The sequence below is a fragment of the Trichomycterus rosablanca genome, chromosome 11 (assembly GCF_030014385.1).
Source record: "Trichomycterus rosablanca isolate fTriRos1 chromosome 11, fTriRos1.hap1, whole genome shotgun sequence".
NCBI classification, from domain to species: Eukaryota; Metazoa; Chordata; class Actinopteri; order Siluriformes; family Trichomycteridae; genus Trichomycterus; species Trichomycterus rosablanca.
In genome coordinates, this window is record NC_085998.1 from 20,934,845 (window position 1) to 20,954,105 (window position 19,261).

Sequence of the window (19,261 nt, forward strand, 5' to 3'; positions counted from 1 at the left end):
AAATAAGAAGTGATTCTTTTACATGACAAACGGCTCTTCGTTCAGTAGAGGATGACTGGACTCCTTACTTAAATTTATAAAACTTAATCTGTCTTTTAATTATGTGTAAATAATTATTAAATAAGCACAAATTACATTAACGCAATTTGAACTTTTGGCAACAGTTGTGTTAATGTGTAAGTATTGTTAATTACAATGCACGTTAAATATAATAGTAACTAAATTTTATTTATAAAGCACTCTTAAAACAACTTACGTTGACCAAAGTGCTGTACATCACACCAATACCACCAATAATGTATAATAATACACTGTGTATGATATAAATTAGTAGTTATTAAAAAAATCACGTAGATATAACTCTAAGAATTAGGTTTTCTCTATTTCTTGTAAAAATGCTAGATTGTAGATTGTTTTTGAAATCTAAGTCGTCTAAAAAAAGACGTTAGTAGCAAGTCGGCTCCCAACGTCCACTGAAAAGATCCGACTCAATGAGCCGACTCTAACAAATGACACACTTCTACTCAACAGTGGCAAGACCGGCAGTGCGCGCTCTCGCCGACCCTTCCATTAGTGAACAAGCTGAACGATGCGAGCGCTCGCTGCCGCCCAGTAACGACAAATATAGAATTAAAACGGTCAATTTTAACTTGACGAACACAGGACCTTAGCTGCGTTTTAAGGAAAAAAAAAACTAAATTTAAGGAGACGACAAAGACAGAGTTTTGTTAACGTCTTACCGTTACCTCACGCCGTTGTTAGCGGGATTTAATGCTTTAGCTGTAGACGCCGACAAGGAGAGAGAGGGTGAGAGAGAGAGAGAAAGAGCCAGGCAGCCTAGGAGAGGGACAGGGAAGAAGATTGAAGTGGAAAAAACGGATTGCTAGCTATTTTCACCTCACGTTTTGCCTATTTTGGAACGTAGTTCGAGGCTTGGTCTAGTCATGGGATGTACACTCAGCGCCGAAGAGAGAGCGGCTTTGGACAGGAGCAAAGCTATCGAGAAGAACCTGAAGGAGGACGGAATCACTGCGGCCAGGGATGTCAAACTGCTGCTGCTAGGTAATCATGAATGCACCGCTTAGTGGGGATGGGCATGATCTGTCGGCCTAACCACCTTGCCATTTCATTTGCCACAGTGTATTTTTTATTTATTTATTTTTGCACTCCAAATTTAGCCTTATCTTATCTCGATCTTATCTTTAAATAACCGCAATCTTTATTCCCTGGTGTGTTTGATCTCTGCAGGGGCTGGGGAGTCCGGGAAAAGCACCATCGTGAAACAGATGAAGTAAGTGCACCCAGTTGAATCGTTATTTGTCGCTTAATGTGCACTCCCTGATCAGGCGCACACGCACATCCACTTCTTGCCCGATGGCGAAATCTACGCTCCGCCATTTTTTTTTCAAGCAGCTTTTTTGCCTCTCCCTGAAATATGGAGATGCTCCTGCTACACCTTGCAGTGCCACGATCCATCTAGTTGTCCTGATCACGAAAATGGTGCCGATTCCTTTCCCATTTACCGCACCCTGATTTAACACGATACATGTTTGATATACCTTTTACACTATGTACTGATAATCTGAATAAAATCGTTACATTTGGCTGTAATTAAGTACAGCGTGTCAGCCCCCCTTCACGATTGGAACGGATCTTTATAATAAAGGTAATAAGTGCTTGATAGAAATAAATCTGTGCGTGTGCGTGTTAGAAAGGTGTGCCAGGCCTTGTGTGAGCAGGTTGTGTATGAGCGCAGGGAATTGCAGAGGGGGGAATGACAACACCCGAGTTCCTTCATCGCTCATTTTCAATGTTCATGTAGCAATCACAACCAAAAAATCAGGATCCTACGATCATACGATCCATAAAGCCACCCAGATTGGCGCTTCCTTTATGCTATTATATGTGGTTACATTTTCTATTTGTCAGCCTTCATTTTCATCTCAGCTTTGACATTTATCGACGAGCCTGATGCAATACACTGTATGGGCAATTATAATACAATCAAAAAACGTTACTTTATTAGTCTTGAACACGTGTTTAAGCTAATGACTGTTACTAAGCTTAAAAGGTACAGTTACAGAGACAACAAGAGGGGCAGTTTTCCAGTATGATTATCCAGCGTTTGAAAAATGACAGGTTTTTGAGTAGTGTTTCAGACAGTTAAATATCATGTGGCTTTGCTTCTGCTTTTTTAAGGCTTCTGTGCAAAAGAAACGGATGTGTTTAATGGAATTCCCAATGCCGTTTTTTTTTATCAATGTGTGATAAAAAACTGCTTAAGAGAAGCAGAATTTCAGGCGTCTTGGTTGGTGGACAGCGCCCAGTAGCGCCCCTTTGTCGTCGTGCTTTTTCGACTTTCTTCGGCTTTTTTCGGCTTCTCGGGTTTTTCCATGCTCGGGTTTGCTGGAAAGAGAAATTACAGTAGTAGGATTTATGATTTTATGAATTGAAACACACGAAACGACTGGTTAGTTATCTAGCAATTAATAACCAGTAATCAATTTCAAAATGAAGTGAAAGGTGTTCTGTTCATTTGTTTAGAGATTGATTACCCTGTGTTCATTCAGCAGTGCCCAATCCTAAGCCCTTTTCACACATGCATATTTAAGTGGGTGTTACAGACAATTTACTGGGTGAATACTGTGATGATTTCTGTGTGAATAAAACACAATACCTTGGCGTGTAACAGAAATATTAAGGCGAGCAATTTGAACTAATAACACAGTAATAGGACACCAGTTGAAAGCTATGAAATTAACGGTTTGAATGGCTACATTTCTGACATGTACCTCTATTGTATCTGTACCTTAATGTTACCACAAATGCTTTGAAATGATTATAACACTGCAGCAAGTTAAGTTTATTACTGTAAAAACTTGTGGGCATATGCTTGTCTGTATATTAAAACTAAATGAATCATTACACATATTGGATTTGGTCACTTTTGTGAAGATAGTACAGACGTTCATGGAGTGTCTCTATACACTTTACATAAAAATAATTTACCATGCCAGTTTAAAATGTCTATATATTACATTATTGACAGCTTTTTTTTAGGACAGTGGTAGCCTAGTGGGTAGGGCTTTGGGCTAGCAACTGAAAGGTTGAGAGTTTGAATCCCAGCTCTGCCATGCAGCCACTGTTGGGCCCTTGAGCAAGGCCCTTAACCCTTTCTGCTTCAGGGGCACTGTATGATGGCTGACCCTGTGCTCTGACCCCAGCTTCCAAACAAGCTGGGATATGCGAAGAAAGAATTTCGTGGTACTGTACACCTGTGTATGTATATATGACAAATAAAGGCGTTCTATCTTCTATTCTATCTTCTATCTATCTTAAATGGTAAAAAGACGCAGTAATAGTAGTCTTTCCAGACATGAAAAAAGTCGTTGAATGCTGTATAAAGTGGAACTAAAAGTTGCAATGTTTCATTTCTCTTTTCCCCTCTTTCCTCTCAGATATAGCTAATCATGTCTGTGTAGATGGCCATTATTTTATTATTTAGGTGTTAGATGCCCCAGTTGCAGCTCTAACAGCCTCTGCCCTTCTAGGTAGGCTTTCCATATAATGGTGTCTGTGAGAATATGTTGCCATTAAGTCAAAAGTTATTGTTATTGATCAGTTATTGATGTTGGTTAAAAAAGGCCTTGCTCATAGTCAAGGTTTCAGTTCATCTTAAAGATGTTCACTGGGGTTGAGGTCAGGGCTCTGTGTTGGACACTGGAACTTTCCACACCAAACTCGTAAAACCATGTTATTATGGATCTTGCTTTGTTCACAGTGGGCACAGTAAAGAGCAGGAAATGGTCTTTCCACGACTGTTTTTACACTTGACTAAAACATAGGAACTCAATAATTAGTAGTGGTGTTCACTTATTTTTGGCCATACCTTGATACTCAATCATTAAGTGACATAAGCTTAAATTTCATGAGTTGCATTGTATTATGGGATTGTCATACATCATGTACTAGGTTGGTCAAATAGCTATTTTTGTAGTTGTTAAATAGCTGTGTAAAGCTTACACAATGCTTGTACACATGGTCTTGTGGTTACCTGTAAACATTTTAAGCATGAAGGAAGCAGGTCATTAATGTTGCTTATGGTTTTATTCTTGTGGAAGTAAATGATTACCTGCTGCTTCAGTCTTCTTCAGTGTGAACACAGGGTTATCCACAAAGGGCCAGTGCGGCTGCTAGTTTTCAGAATGAACACAAGCTACACCTGATTCTACTTACTTGATCTGTTGGTGTTGATCTTTAGTTGATTAATCAGTTGTATCAGGTGACTTGGTTCAACTGGGCACTTTTTACCTGGACTAATGTTTTTTAAGGCTGCGGTTATGTCTAACCTGCATTCTACTGTAGTTATAGTACTGAATTTAACCACCAGATGAAAACAGTGAACAATCCTGCAATTCCATAATCAAACTGCAGTGCTGGATGCATGTATGGATGGACTTGGGGTACATTAACTTGTATTCAAGTGTGCAGGCGATTTAATGGAAGGTTGAGAACTACAGGCAGATTAATAAAAAATCTGAACCATCTGCCTACATTAACATACAAGAGATAATACAAATACACACCTCGTAAATTCTTTAATAAGTAAATAAACTACTTGATGTGTTATCACTTCAGTGAAAGCTGATCAACTGGGACTATTGTGAGGGTGATGGTGATGGTGATGGTGATAATGAGTAAGTGATGTGTGTATCTCTCCTAATCAGCTGTCTAGTGATTGGATTTATAGTAAAGATTTAATAATTTTTGACTAAGTGGCAAACCAGTCTGACTAAAACTGAGAAGTGTGCGTTAGCGTGAAACAGCAGTGCTCATGTGACATGCGTGTGTGAGGGAGGCAGTGACGTTAAAGCAAAGTCTGTGATTACGGTGCATGTTCCCCCTGGCAGCATTGCTTCTGTTTGTTATTAGCCAAGTGTAGGCCAAGAGTGTTTAACTCTGTACAGTTAACACTTAACTTGACACGGATCACATCACACACACATCACAGTAATGTACACACTCAGTAAAACAATGTATATCCTTACCAGTCCTGCCACATAAAAGTCATGTCAAACAGTCAAATTCCAGATGTGTTCCTACCTAATAAGCAGTTAAGCCAGTGTGGACTGTTTTGTGCACCGTCATCTGTTTGTCTTTTTTTCAGTAAGTCAGACCTCCTAGATTTGCTAGCCCTTCAAAGCTGACCTCTGATAACCATTATAGGCAGTAGATTAAGATTTCAAATGTTTATTTTCAATAGGCAGCGTGTGCAATGTCATTGTATTAAATAGCCAGGCTGCATCAGGCTAATTTTAAAGGCTCAGCCTTTATAGCTTAACATTGAATGCATAATCTTATAATGTTCCTAGTTTTAAAAATTCCTGTCCGTTTTTGTGTGTATAGTGCAAGGCCCAAAAGAGCTACTGTATGTTCGAGACATTCAGCTCTCAAGCGGCACTGCATTAAAAACCAACAAGCTTTTATAATAGATATAGCCAGCTAATCTTACATTTCTAGAAGTGTAATGTATCATAAGGACAAGTAATAACGGATTCCATAAGGCATAATAAATGTAATTGAATTTTGTTATTGTGGAATATTGTGTACTTAGCACATAGCAGTTAATATGATATTGTTTTAGGTTTGTTCTTTACTTGCACTTTTAGCTTATAATGCACTATCTAGTTTGTTAAATAAAACCTCTGGAGTTTTAAGACTTAAACATGTGAGGTTAAATATGTGAAGAAATTGGCCCAACAGAGAAAACAGTTGGCAGTGTTTGTGGGAGAGAGGTCTTGCGAGGGATTCTCCTGTCTGCTGCTGTGTAAAGCCATGTCATGTCTGGCTGAAGCCTTGGCTGAACACTGTGGAGATTAATGCGGAGATTGGCATGACTCTGCATGCGTGGTAAAACTCTTCTTTATCGGGTGGTGTATAAGAAGCAGCCGGTTCATACTGTGCACGTAACACATTACAGTACTGGGCACTTCTGTGGCCATAGAGAGACGGTGTTAGTGGCAGGGAATGCGAAAGCAACACCAAATTGGAATCACCACCTGACCCTTTCAAGCCGAATTGGAGCCGGTCGCGGCGCACCACCTTATTTATATAGCGGCTTTCACAGTCTTAAGGTTGCTTATGCGCCCGGTCTCAAAGCGCCCGACCATGGCTGAGAGCTTGCGTCGGCAACCCCCTCCCCCGGCTCCCCCGGCTGTGTGGGCTTGACAGGGACGATTCGCTGCCGGGTTGAATCCCCCACCCGTTTACCTCCTAATGGTCAAACATGTCTGCAGTCAGGTGTTTGCAAAGTCATCTAAAAATTGGTACCCTTCGCTTGCAATTGTGGGACTTAATTAATGTTAATAGAAATAAAGTTGCAGTTTGACTGAATTGTAGCTCTTGCTGAAGTCTCTGCGTAAAAAGGAATCAGCACTCTTAAAGATAGATATATAGATAGATAGATTGATTACTTTATTGATCCCTGAAAGGAAATTGCAGAACTATTGAACATGTGTACAATATAGAAAAGAATGCCTTTATTTGTCATATATACATATACGGCGTCCCTGGAGCAGAGAGGGTTGAGGGCCTTGCTCAAGGGCCCAACAGTGGCTGCATGGCAGAGCTGGGGTCTGAACTCTCAGTCTTTCAGTTGCTAGCCCAAAGCTCTACCCACTAGGCTAACACTGTCCCTACTTTTAATGTTGACACACTTGCTGTTTGCTAGTGGTGTAAAATGTTTAGAACCAGTAACATGTCTGTGGAAACCTATTTTATCTGTAATGTGTTCTTTCCATGTCTGTGGGTTTTCTACTGATACACTGGTTTCCTGGTCTCCTCTCAAAGGTGGTTTGGCTACTCTAAATTGCCACTATAATTAGGGAGTAAACGGGTCAGTGTGTATTACTTTTGTGATGGATGGACTCCCTGTCTAGTGTGTATTTCTGCCTTGTGGGTTTTTGGCAGACCCACCATCATCAGGGTGATGAAGATACATTATACTGAATATGAATGAATAAACAGAAATAGATTTAATACATAGAAATAGATTTTTAAATAGAAGTAGTGATTTAACAAAGCTGGCATTTTGTTTTTTTGTACTGTGTGTGAAGACAGTTGAATACCTATTTTGCAAAGGACAACTAATCATGACGTATTTCATACAGTTGTCCTACGATGAGTAATGGTAATTAAAAAAGTTTAGTCATTCATGAAAAATCTCAACCAAAACCTGATTTATTAATTTATAAATAGTCTGTGCTTATGCCACTGTTAACCTGGAGCGTGGCACTTGTGTGACAGCTGGGTAGACTGAGGCTCTCAGCATAATTGAATTGTCTTTGGAGGTCAGTTGCATGACATTCCAGGGCAGATGTGATCTGAAAAGACTTCTACATAAAGACTATTCTTATACAAGCAGGCAATGACAAAGAGCTATCTGCTCTTCTACATAGGCGTTTGGTATTGTTTAGTATTTTATAACTGGTATGAATTAAAGCACTTGCTAACAACTGTTAATGTTTACACTAAGGACATTTTTGACCAGATGTTAGTATTAAGGCAGTGAGATTAAGTTTACAGTGCTAACACTAAGGCTAAAATGCATGAGCTAATTGGTGATTTCTGGAAATTTAAGCAAGCATCCCACATTCAGGAAAAATCATTCTGAGGCTGTGTTAAAAAAAGAAAAAAAAATCCTCCTCTTCCGGAAGCACTATTGCCATCTATTTGAAAGCAGTGTGTTAATGTACAGCACACACACACACACACACACACACACACACACACACACACACACACAAAATTATGCCCTATCATCCACTACTAAAATACAGGGATCTATTTTAGTAGTGAATGATAGGTCATATAGCTTATAGGGATGATAACTTATAGGAAACAGAGCCTGAGTCTTTCAGATCAATTTTGGGAGTTCTAGAGGCAAGCCGTAGCCAAGTGGGTAAGGTACTGGACTAGTAATCATAAGGTTGCTGGTTCAAGCCCTACCACTGCCAGGTTGCTGCTGTTGGGCCCTTGAGCAATGCTTTTAAGCCTCAATTGCTCAGACTGTATACTGTAACTGTACTGTAAGTCGCTTTGGATAAAGGCGTCTATTAAATGCCGAAAATGTAAATGTAGAGGAAACTGATGTCAGCTTTTATTCGATGCTGTACGATCCAGCAGTTAATCATCTTTTTTTTCCATTTTATTTATGCATTTATGCATAGCGTAGTCAATTTGTCTTCCGCTGCTGGGGGATCCCTGATTGCAGTCAAGGTGGGTATATTGCTACTCACGCATCCTCCGACTCGCGTGCAGTTCTTAGTGGAACCATTTTTTACCCATGCTAGATGGCGCCCAGCCGACCGGTGGCAACGCCAAGTTTCGAACCGAGGAGTTCAGAATCTCGCCGCTGGTGTGCTAGTGGAATATCCTGCTGCACCACCTGGGCGCTTAGTTATCATCTTTTTTAAAATCACAATGTATGCTTGAGGTTTGTTCATTTTACCAGTTTGCGAGAAAAGTAGAGTACAAAGTTGTTTTTAGACATTTTAAAAGCAAGCTGCATGCTAAAGTGCTAAATATATGATGAGATATGCATCAAATGTCAATGATTTGAGTCACATCGTAAACAGAAACCTAATTTCCCATAATGACTCTGACGTGAACATATAAAGATCTTGTCCTTGTGAGCATGTGATTAAGCTTTCTTAGCGTGTGCAGATGTAAATAGGAGTTGTATGCTATTGTTGTTTTTGTTTCTAGCCTATAAGGACGTGAGTCTCCCAGAAGGCAGCACGTTAATAACCACAGTGAAGATAACGATACAATTAGCATAAACTTGTCATTGAGGTCTCGCGCTCTGTTGCAAGTGTCTGGGTTTGTGCATGCGTGTGCGTGCATGCACTTGTATGCGGAAGGGGGAACTTTGACTTGTAAAAACAGAAGGAAGTTCCATGATGCAACAATATGCACTGATATGAAATATTGGATTGCTGCCCATGAATTCAAACAAATATTTTCTATAGTGGTGGTTTTCTACATTTTTATCAACTGCGATGCAACTGGTCCAGACAGTGGTCAAAAGCCAGTCTTGTGGGCACAGATATACGTTAATTCATAAGAAAAATAGCTGCATGGTCTAGAAATGCATGGTGCTATACATTATTTATTTATTTAAATAATATATGTATTATTTATATATTATACATATTATTATATATTATTTCTCTCTCTCCTGTTATCTGTCTTTCATAATAAAACATTTGGGGCGTGCCACAGTTGATGTCATTGGATTTGATTAAGCTGAGACAAATGCTTTCATTCGTTTTTGTCCACAGACACTTACTACAGTCGCATTTAAACATCAGACCTTTTCGTGTATGGCATTTCTAAGCTTAAGAATGGGGGTTAAATACAGACATGCTTTATGCTGCTGGGAATTTTTAATTGACTACTATGTTGTCATAGCAGCTTGCCTTTTTGCATCCACTTTGCATAAGGTACAGTTCTAACCTGACATGCAAAATTTACTGTAGTGGTGCTTTCTCGACAGCAGAATAGTTAACTATTAAAAATCATAGTTTATAGGCAGTATTTATGCAGGCAAATTCTAAATGGATTAAATACTCTGTGTAAACCAGACTTTCCCAATTCCAATTCTGGATGTTTGGAATCCATCATAGATGGGCAACCATCCTCCCTAAACATATCAACCAAATCTGCTAATAAACGGCTCAGTTGAGTTAATCAAACTGTGCTGGCACACTAATGTACAGTAAAAACCCTTTTGGGTAATCACATTACATGATTAAATAGAGAGTCATCAATTTTTAAGTTTTTACATTTGGTAAGTAAAATATGTGGTCGGAAAGAAGACACTGTAGTCACCCCAGTCACTGTGGCTGCCCCAGGTTTTGTAAACAGGAGGAAAAGTACATTTGGATTGGAATGCCTTTATTTGTCAGAGCACTGGGGTCAGAGCACAGGGGCAGTTCTGTATGGCAGATCTGGGAATCAAACCAACAACCTTACAGTTAGTAAATCACAGCTCTACACACTAGGCTACCATTGTTGGACAGTGTATCACCAGAATCCAATTCTTTTTTTTACTCTTTATCTGGTTGTTTCCAGGTATATACTATCGGTTGTGTATTGTAATTCTCTGCCACTTGTACCATCCTGTTCCGGCTGCAGAGTGGCTGTCATGATGCATGCAAAAAAAGGCTGTCTGCTCAGTGGTCGGGTCTCACACAAAGCTTAAATTTGCATCGCTCAGGCCAGCGCCTCAGCCAATTGTAGAAATAGCATTCCGCAGCGACAGAGAGGAGAAACCCTGCCAGACTCTTCCACCCTGTCTGTTGGATGCTTGGCCAGGTCAGTGGCACTGTTGATATTCAAACTCATCAGTGATATGGTAGCGCATTAGACCACTGTTTTTGCATTTGATATTTAATGTAATTGTAATATTTATTTTTGCTAACATATCACAGTATTTTATTTGCCATTTTTATTAAAAAACAAATACTAATATTTGTACTGTATTTGTACTGTAGTATTTATATTTATATTTAGTAAATTTTTTACTGGGGTGCTCAGGTGGCGCAGTGTACACTAGCCCACTAACCGAGATCCTGGGATCTGAGGACAAATCTCAGTGGTGCTATCAGCCGGTCAGGCCTTAACATGTACCTAGCCATTGGGAGGTGCACTTGTCACTGAACTCTGTGTGATGGCCCCCAAGTGTCAGGAAGGGCATCTGGCGAACTAGATCTGCTGTGGTGACCTGTACATATGCCGAGAGAAGAAATGTATATATTTTATATTTTTTCACAAGCTTCTCATGTGAAGTAGTAAATGTAGAAGAAAAATTTAATCCATGGTTTTGTGCTTTGGGTTTGTACATGTCCTCAATGTACTTAGTACATTAGTACACAAATAAAAATGTTTTTATCTTAATATTTAAGTTCTCAATCTAAACAACAAAATGTAAATACTAGAGATGCATGAGTACCGATACTGGTATCGAGTATTTGCCCGATACAGCGCTCATTAACTTGTACTCATACTCGCAAACGAGGCTCTGATACTAACATCCGATACCGTGTACCTAGTGCACCTAGTGCCTGGTTCACACTACACGATTTTTGCCCTGATTTTCGCTCGGCGACTGGTCGGCGCTAGATTTGCCGGCTCGGGAGCAACTCGGCGTTCGCTCGGCGATCAAAACTCGGCTCTCGATCGCTAAGTGTGAACTATCCAACAACTCGATCCGAGCGGCTCGCCGAGCGCTCGGCGACCGGATCGAGTTTTCTAGCATGTCAGATATCTGATCCAATATGTATTGGTATCGGTATCGGTATCGGCAAGTACAAAAATACATGTACTTGTACTTGTACTCGGTTGGGAAAAAATGGTATTGATGCATCCCTAGTAAATACATACACAAACAGGGCATAGATCATTTAATAATAATAATAATAATACGTGAGATTAATGTATGACTTTTCAAGAGCCTGAAGACGCTTACAATTACAAATGTTCTAATATACAATACAAGAGACACCAGCAAACACAATAGACATAATAAGACCAGGGTAATGCCATTGAATAAGACATGAAGTACGGTGGAAATTCAGGGATAGGTTAAGCTTGGTGAAGCGAGCTTTCTTCAAAATAAGAGGAAACAAGCACTTTAGTTACTGCACACACCCTGCAACTACATCTTACAGAATCTGAATCCATGCTGAAATGTCATGATTTTGCAAACAGACAGAAATACTGCAAAAATTGTACAGAAAAAACACACACACAGGATACCAGGTTTTAATGAATTAAAAATGGTGATGTATCCATTATAAAACTGAAACCACTGCACTGACTGGGAATTTCAGCTATTGCTCATCTTTTCCCTTAATTCTAAACTGTTTGCTGAAGCTGAGATGGCTGTTACCAATATGTACTGTGAAAAAACATACTGTTCTGTTGTAAAATAATTCATTTTGTTAACCAGTCAGAGTTGTATAATAATCACAAATGCAATCGCTCCTAGAAAAAGTAAAGCATGCTGGGAAAATGTACCTCTTTCGTTCTCTCTGGTGGGTGGTCGGTCCACATGCTCTCAGTCTCCGTTGCTTCCACATGTGGCTTTCGGTGTGACAAAGCCCTTTTGTCTTATTGAAGTGTTTGTGTTGGGCTGATCTCAAACCAGACCACACAAAGTGCTTTATAAGGAGGTCATTTGTGTTTATTCGCAGCTTTGATTTATGGCTGCAAAGTGTGACCTCGGTGCCGTTCGATCACAGAAGCTGTAATTAGTTTTTTGCTGTTGAATGACGTACGTGTGGTATGTTTAAAAACTGTATAAAGCATATATAGACGTCACTTTAAATGTGTCCGATTAACATAAGCTAATGAAAGAAACTCTTGAACAGTAGCACAGTAGTTTGTCACTCTGTGGAGAATAAATAACAGGTTTGCATGTGGGTGTTGACGGCACCTGTTAGCCGATGCTCTGCGTATGCCTCTGTTTGTGCCACATGGGGGTGTTTGAAGGGCATTAATTGCAGCTGGTTGCGACTGTGTTTTGCTATTCGTGTCTGTTGCGTTCACCTAGTGTGATGATAAATTGGAGCTCGTGTCAGTTGGCTCCCAGCAGCTCTTGGCCCTAGGGAAGCCTGTGTACACATACAGCGCATACAAAAACGCACATGCACACACACCCTGAACATTAATTAGTTGTAATTAGAGCTACTACTAATCATACTTAACATAAAACATTTACAAACCGGATTCCAAAAAAGTTGGGACACTAAACAAATTGTGAATAAAAACTGAATGCAATGATGTTGAGGTGCCAACATCTAATATTTTATTCAGAATAGAACACAAATCACAGATCAAAAGTTTAAACTGAGAGAATGTATCATGTATCATGGCATCAACAAATCCCAAAAAAGTTGGGACAAGGCCATTTTTACCACTGTGTGGCATCCCCCCTTCTTCTTACAACACTCAACAGACGTCTGGGGACAGAGGAGACCAGTTTCTCAAGTTTAGAAATAGGAATGCTCTCCCATTCATGTCTAATACAGGCCTCTAACTGTTCAATCGTCTTGGGCCTTCTTTGTCGCACCTTCCTCTTTATGATGCGCCAAATGTTCTCTATAGGTGAAAGATCTGGACTGCAGGCTGGCCATTTCAGTACCCGGATCCTTCTCCTACGTAGCCATGATGTTGTGATTGCTGCAGAATGTGGTCTGGCATTATCTTGTTGAAAAATGCAGGGTCTTCCCTGAAAGAGATGACGTCTAGATGGGAGCATATGTTGTTCTAGAACCTGAACATAGTTCTCTGCATTAATGGTGCCTTTCCAGACATGCAAGCTGCCCATGCCACAAGCACTCATGCAACCCCATACCATCAGTGATGCAGGCTTCTGAACGGAGCGTTGATAACAACTTGGGTTATCCTTGTCCTCTCTGGTCCGGATGACATGGCGTCCCAGTGTTCCATAAAGAACTTCAAATCGTGACTCATCTGACCACAGAGCAGTCTTCCATTTTGCCACACTCCATTTTAAATAACCCCTGGCCCAGTGCAAACGTCTGAGCTTGTGGAGCTTGCTTAGAAATGGCTTCCTCTTTGCACTGTAGAGTTTCAGCTGGCAACGGCGGATGGCACGGTGGATTGTGTTCACTGACAATGCTTTCTGGAAGTATTCCTGAGCCCATTCTGTTATTTCCTTGACAGTGGCATTCCTGTTTGAGGTGCAGTGACGTTTAAGGGCCCGGAAATCACGAGCATCCAGTAGAGTTTTACGGCCTTGACCCTTACGCACAGCGATTGTTCCAGATTCTCTGAATCTTTTGATGATGTTATGCACGGTTGATGATGATAACTTAAAAGTCTTTGCTATTTTACGCTGGGTAACACCATTCTGGTATTGCTGCACTATCTTTTTGCGCAACAATGGTGGAATTGGTGATCCTCTTACCATCTTGGCTTCTGAGAGACACTGACACTCTGAGAAGCTCTTTTTATACCCAATCATGTTGTCAATTGACCTAATTAGTGTTAATTGGTCTTCCAGCTGTTCGTTATATGCTCAATTTCCTTTTTCCAGCCACTTATTGCTACTTGTCCCAACTGTTTTGGGATTTGTTGACACTGTGAAATTTTGAATCAACATATTTTTCCTTTAAAATGTTACATTTACTCAGATTAAACTTTTGATCTGTCATCTATGTTCTATTACGAATAAAATATTGACATTTGCCATCTCCTCATCATTGCATTCAGTTTTTATTCACAATTTGTTTAGTGTCCCAACTTTTTTGGAATCCGCTTTGTACATACACCCACACATCTCATGCTTATTAGCTTTACTTGAGCTATGTGTATTTGAAGTGTAATTCAGCAACGTCAAATGACAAACTTGACTACTGAAAAATCATGGTTCTGTTTAAAAGCCACAAACATAGTCAGGGTGAAGCACTTCTGCTTTCCCTGTTTTCACTTCTCTGTTTTTGCAAAAAAGCAACCCCACAGGCCCACTAGGTTAGAGTACTAAAAGTGCATTTTGTCGTAAATGGTGTGTAAATCGTGAACAGTAGAAAGATAATGGAATATGCGACCATGAAAAATCTGCTGCTTAAGCAGATAGTGCTGGCTTTCTGGTATAAGGATGTGCTGGCTCAGCCCATTTACCATCTACATAACTCACACCCTCTTTTTTACTCCCTTTGCTGGCTCTTTTGTCATGGAGATGGCAATGGCTGCCACATTTGGAGTATGACAAGTAGACAAAGGGTGAGCAGGGTGCCTTCATATAAAGGGGAAGGGGGGCTGGCATGACATGAGCATAGGATGATTGGATAGGACCAGTGTAGCAAATCGTTTGTACGGCTTACTACCAAATGGCATCAAAACAATGAAAAATAGCTTTGTATAGTGTGTAGTTTACATTATATACACTGCCTGGCCAAAAAAAGGTCACCACCTGGATTTAACTAAGCAAATAGGTAAGAGCCTCCCATTGGATAATTACTGCATGGGTGATTATGTTTCAGCTGGCAACAAGTTATTTAACCCTACCTGATGCAGTGAGTAGCTTCTCATTTGTTAAACAACCATGTCGAAAGACACATCCTGTGGTCGTGGAAAAGATTAATCTGTTTCAAAAGGGTCAAATTACTGGCATGCATCAAGCAGAGAAAACATCTAAGGAGATTGCTGAAACTACTAAAATCAGGTTAAGAACTGTCCAACGCATTATTAAAAAGTGGACGGACAGTGGCGAAACATCATCTTTGAGGAAGGAATGTGGTCGAAAAAAATCTTGAATGATCGTGATCGGTGATCACTTAAACGTTTGGTGAAATGAAATCATAGAAAAACTACAGTAGAACTCAGGGAAATGTTTAATAGTGACAGTAAGAGCATTTCCACACACACAATGTGAAGGGAACTCAAGGGATTGGGACTAAACAGCTGTGTAGCCTTAAGAAAACCACTTGTCAGTGAGGCTAACCGGCAAAAACGGCTTTAATTTGCTAGGGAGCATAAAGATTGGACTCTGGAGCAATGGAAGATGGTCATGTGGTCTGATGAGTCCAGATTTACCCTGTTCCAGAGTGATGGGCGCATCAGGGTGAGAAGAGAGGCGGCTGAAGTGATGCACCCATCATGCCTAGTGCCTACCGTACAAGCCTGTGGGGGCTGTGCTATGATCTGGGGTTGCAGTCGGTCAGGTCTAGGTTCAGCAACGTTATGTGCCCAAAGACTGAGGTCAGCTGACTACCTGAATATACTGAACGACCAGGTTATTCCATCAATGGATTTTTTCTTCCCTGATGGCACGGGCATATTCCAAGATGACAATGCCAGGATTCATCGGGCTCAAATTGTGAAAGAGTGGTTCAGGGAGCATGAGACATCATTTTCACACATGGATTAGTCACCACAGAGTCCAGACCTGAACCCCATTGAGAATCTTTGGGATGTGCTGGAGAAGACTTTGCGCAGTGGTCCAAATCTCCCATCATCAATACAAGATCTTTGGGGAAAAATTAATGCAACTCTGGACAGAAATAAATGTTGTGACATTGCAGAAGCTTGTGGAAACAATGCCACAGCGAATGCGTGCCGTAATCAAAGCTAAAGGCGGTCCAACCAAATATTACAGTGTGTGACCTTTTTTTGGCCAAGCAGTGTATGTATTCATGCATTAAATGCCACTGTTGTTGGTTTGTTTGGTTTAAAAAGGGGAAAAACCTTCTTGAGGAACAAACCTGTGCACTTGCACCCATATTAAAAGCGGTTAAATGTAAGAGCAACATATTTTAATGACTACAGATAGAAGTTAGTGGTTAACCACAGTACAAAAACACAGCTTTAATATCAGTGAAATTAATTTTAATAACTAGAGATGCACATTTTGCAAATTTTTAACCGAACAAGCATCATTAGTCGTCAGTTTTAACCAATAAGAGCTCATACCATTCCATCACATTGTAAAACACATCACTGATTTTCAAATCAACAGGTCTTTGTGCTTTATTGATTAAAACAGCTTAAAAGTGAACCTGGCAGTCATGTAGTAACAGTAAGATGAACATGAACACCATAAGCAGAACCAGTTGAACATTTACAATGTAGATTTGTTTGTATTATTATATCAGGTTATCAAACTGTATTTTACTTTCTCTACTGCTGCTGACATCCACTCCTGACCAGGGAAAACCTGTGAATAACACTCGCCCACTCCGACTTGTGTCCACTTCTACACAAAGGTGAGACTTTATAAATTGCCACTGACAGTTTATAATGTCTCACCTTTGTGTAGTTATTATAAGATGACGAACAGAGTTTCACCTTTATACTGGGGAAAAAAATAACCAATTCTTTATGTAAAAAAAACAAACAAACAAAACATATTAATCTGCATGCAGAGTTTACCTTGCATAAAAAGCTTTAGATTATGAATGCGGCTGTATACAGAACTGGCGCAGAACATAGGGTGTGTTTCAAATTGCAGTTTTACTTTGGACAGATTGCAGCTGCACACTCAGGAATTAAGAGTCAGCTATTTTTAACAGACAGCATTGATTAAACAATGACTTGTACATCATTTATCAGTTAAACAGTTATTCATTGACATCCCTATAAATAATAGCTAGATATGACAGTCATAATGACCATACAACTGGGAAAACAAATGAGCATCAACAAAAACATTAACAGGAAAAAGGATGAACATATACAAAACAGTAAATGTGGTGAAGATGAGCAATAGCCTAATCTAAACCCTGATCAGAATGGAGTGTCTGTCAGCAAGCTGTGTAGTTCTTGTGTAATTAAAAGCTCACGTTTAAACTTAACCCTACAAATGGTACACAGTGCACATGTTGCTTTCTGATTCTTTTTTCGATTTGTGGCTAGATGTGCACCATGCACGCAACGATTCTGCAGGTGATATCAGTGCAAGTACTTACCCCAGATCTGTGACACACATCAGAGACAAAACGAAAGTGCAAAACCAAAGGGAGAAAACATTTTTACAGTACAACAATACTAAATGAGATAGAAAAGCTGTTCATTTTGGTTACTTCTAAAAGCTTCTGAATATATATTAAAAAGCTCAAACTGCCTTTCTGTTTGCATTTACTGCTTGGCTGATAAATGCAGGTTGATGCCTACCATCTAAAATGTGTGGATGTTTCAAAGATTGTCATAATACAACCTCAAATCAGAAATAAGTTTGGACAGCATGAAAAATGCAAATAAAAACACAGTGTGTCTTACATTTACTTTGACTTTTATTTTATTGCATACAGTACAAAGCCAAGATAGTTAATGTTTTGCCTGGTTAACTTCATTTTATTTGTTAATAAACATCCATTCCTGCATTTCAGGCCTGCAACACATTCTAAAACATTGGGACGGTAAAGTATTTACCACTTTGTAATGTTGCCATTCCTTTTCACAACACTAAAAGGACATTTTGGCACCAAGGAAGGATACCAAGTGGTGAATTGTTTCAGGTGTTATTTTGACCCCATTCTTCTGGCAAACACATCTTAAGATGTGCAACAGTACGGGGTCGTTGACACATTACCCTTTTCTTTCACAGCCATGCTTTTGTAATGTGTGCAGCATGTGGTTTTGAATTGTCTTGTTGAAAAATGCATGGACGTCCCTGGAAAAGATGACATCTTGAAGGCAGCATATGTTGCTCTAATATCTCAATGTACTTTTCTGCATTAATGCTGCCATCACAGAAGTGTAAATGACCTTTGCCAAGGGCACTGACACAGCCCTATACCATGACAGACCCTGGCTTTTGGACTTGTTGCTGATAACAGTCTGGATGGTCCTTTTCGTCTTTGGTCTGGAGCACAGGGCGTCTATTTTTTTTTCTTCAAAAAAAGACCTGGAATGCTGATTCATCTGACCTCAATACATGTTTCCACTGTGGTTTCCATTGTGTGATGGTCCATCCCAGATGCCTCAATGCTCAGAGAACTCAATGTCACTGCTGGATATGGTTAACATAAAGCTTGTTTTTTGCACAGTGTTTAAGGTATAACATTGATTAGTGTTTATTATTGCTATTTCTTTTAACGTATAGTATAACTCTGATCCTACATTCATTTATTTTTCTTTTTGAAGCATTGATATTGATTATCACAAATACTTTATTGATTTTATTAATTGCATTTAATTATTAGGTTTTATGATAAAGTCTCAATTTCTGAATTAGTTTTATGTGGTTCAGAACTTTATATTTTTAGCCTCTGTAAAATCAATGAAAATATCTAAGACCATATCAATATTTTAGTAGTACATTAGTGCATTTAAAAATAGCCTTGAGTTTCAGATCTAGAGTAACAAGCAAAGTCGATTTCAGTTGTTCATGAAATAAAATAAAGTATGAAATAATAACTGCTTCTTCATGCTGTAGAGTTTACATACACATACAGCAGCTGTAATAAACACTGCTTCAGTCACTGCACTTCTTCCCTTTACTGCACACTCAGCCAGATGCTTTTATTCAAGGGAGGCCTCAAAGCAATTCTAATTTCATATTTCATTTAGTTTGGTCAAAACCTTTAAACCAAGGGTGTTGATAATTAACCAATCTAATTAAGCTATAACAGAAGAAGTCATTGTTCAATGAATGCTGTCAGTTAAACATTTCATTTAAAAGAATCAACAGCTGACCTCATTTAAATTAAAAGTGGAGCTAGGAATATCTCTC

The 19,261-nt window shown here is 39.5% G+C and overlaps 1 protein-coding gene across 4 annotated transcripts in view; it reads left to right on the plus strand.

Annotated features, from left to right (window-relative positions):
• Positions 1-558: 558 nt before the first annotated feature.
• The window catches only part of gnao1a (guanine nucleotide binding protein (G protein), alpha activating activity polypeptide O, a), a 162,090-nt gene continuing 143,387 nt past the window's right edge, over positions 559-19,261 (plus strand). For all 4 annotated transcript variants that reach the window (XM_063005288.1, XM_063005290.1, XM_063005289.1 and 1 more), the window contains exons 1-2: positions 559-1,062; positions 1,249-1,291. In XM_063005288.1, the coding sequence (XP_062861358.1) occupies positions 945-1,062; positions 1,249-1,291 (161 nt within the window). In that variant the 5' untranslated portion in view covers positions 559-944. The remainder of the gene's footprint in view (positions 1,063-1,248; positions 1,292-19,261) is intronic.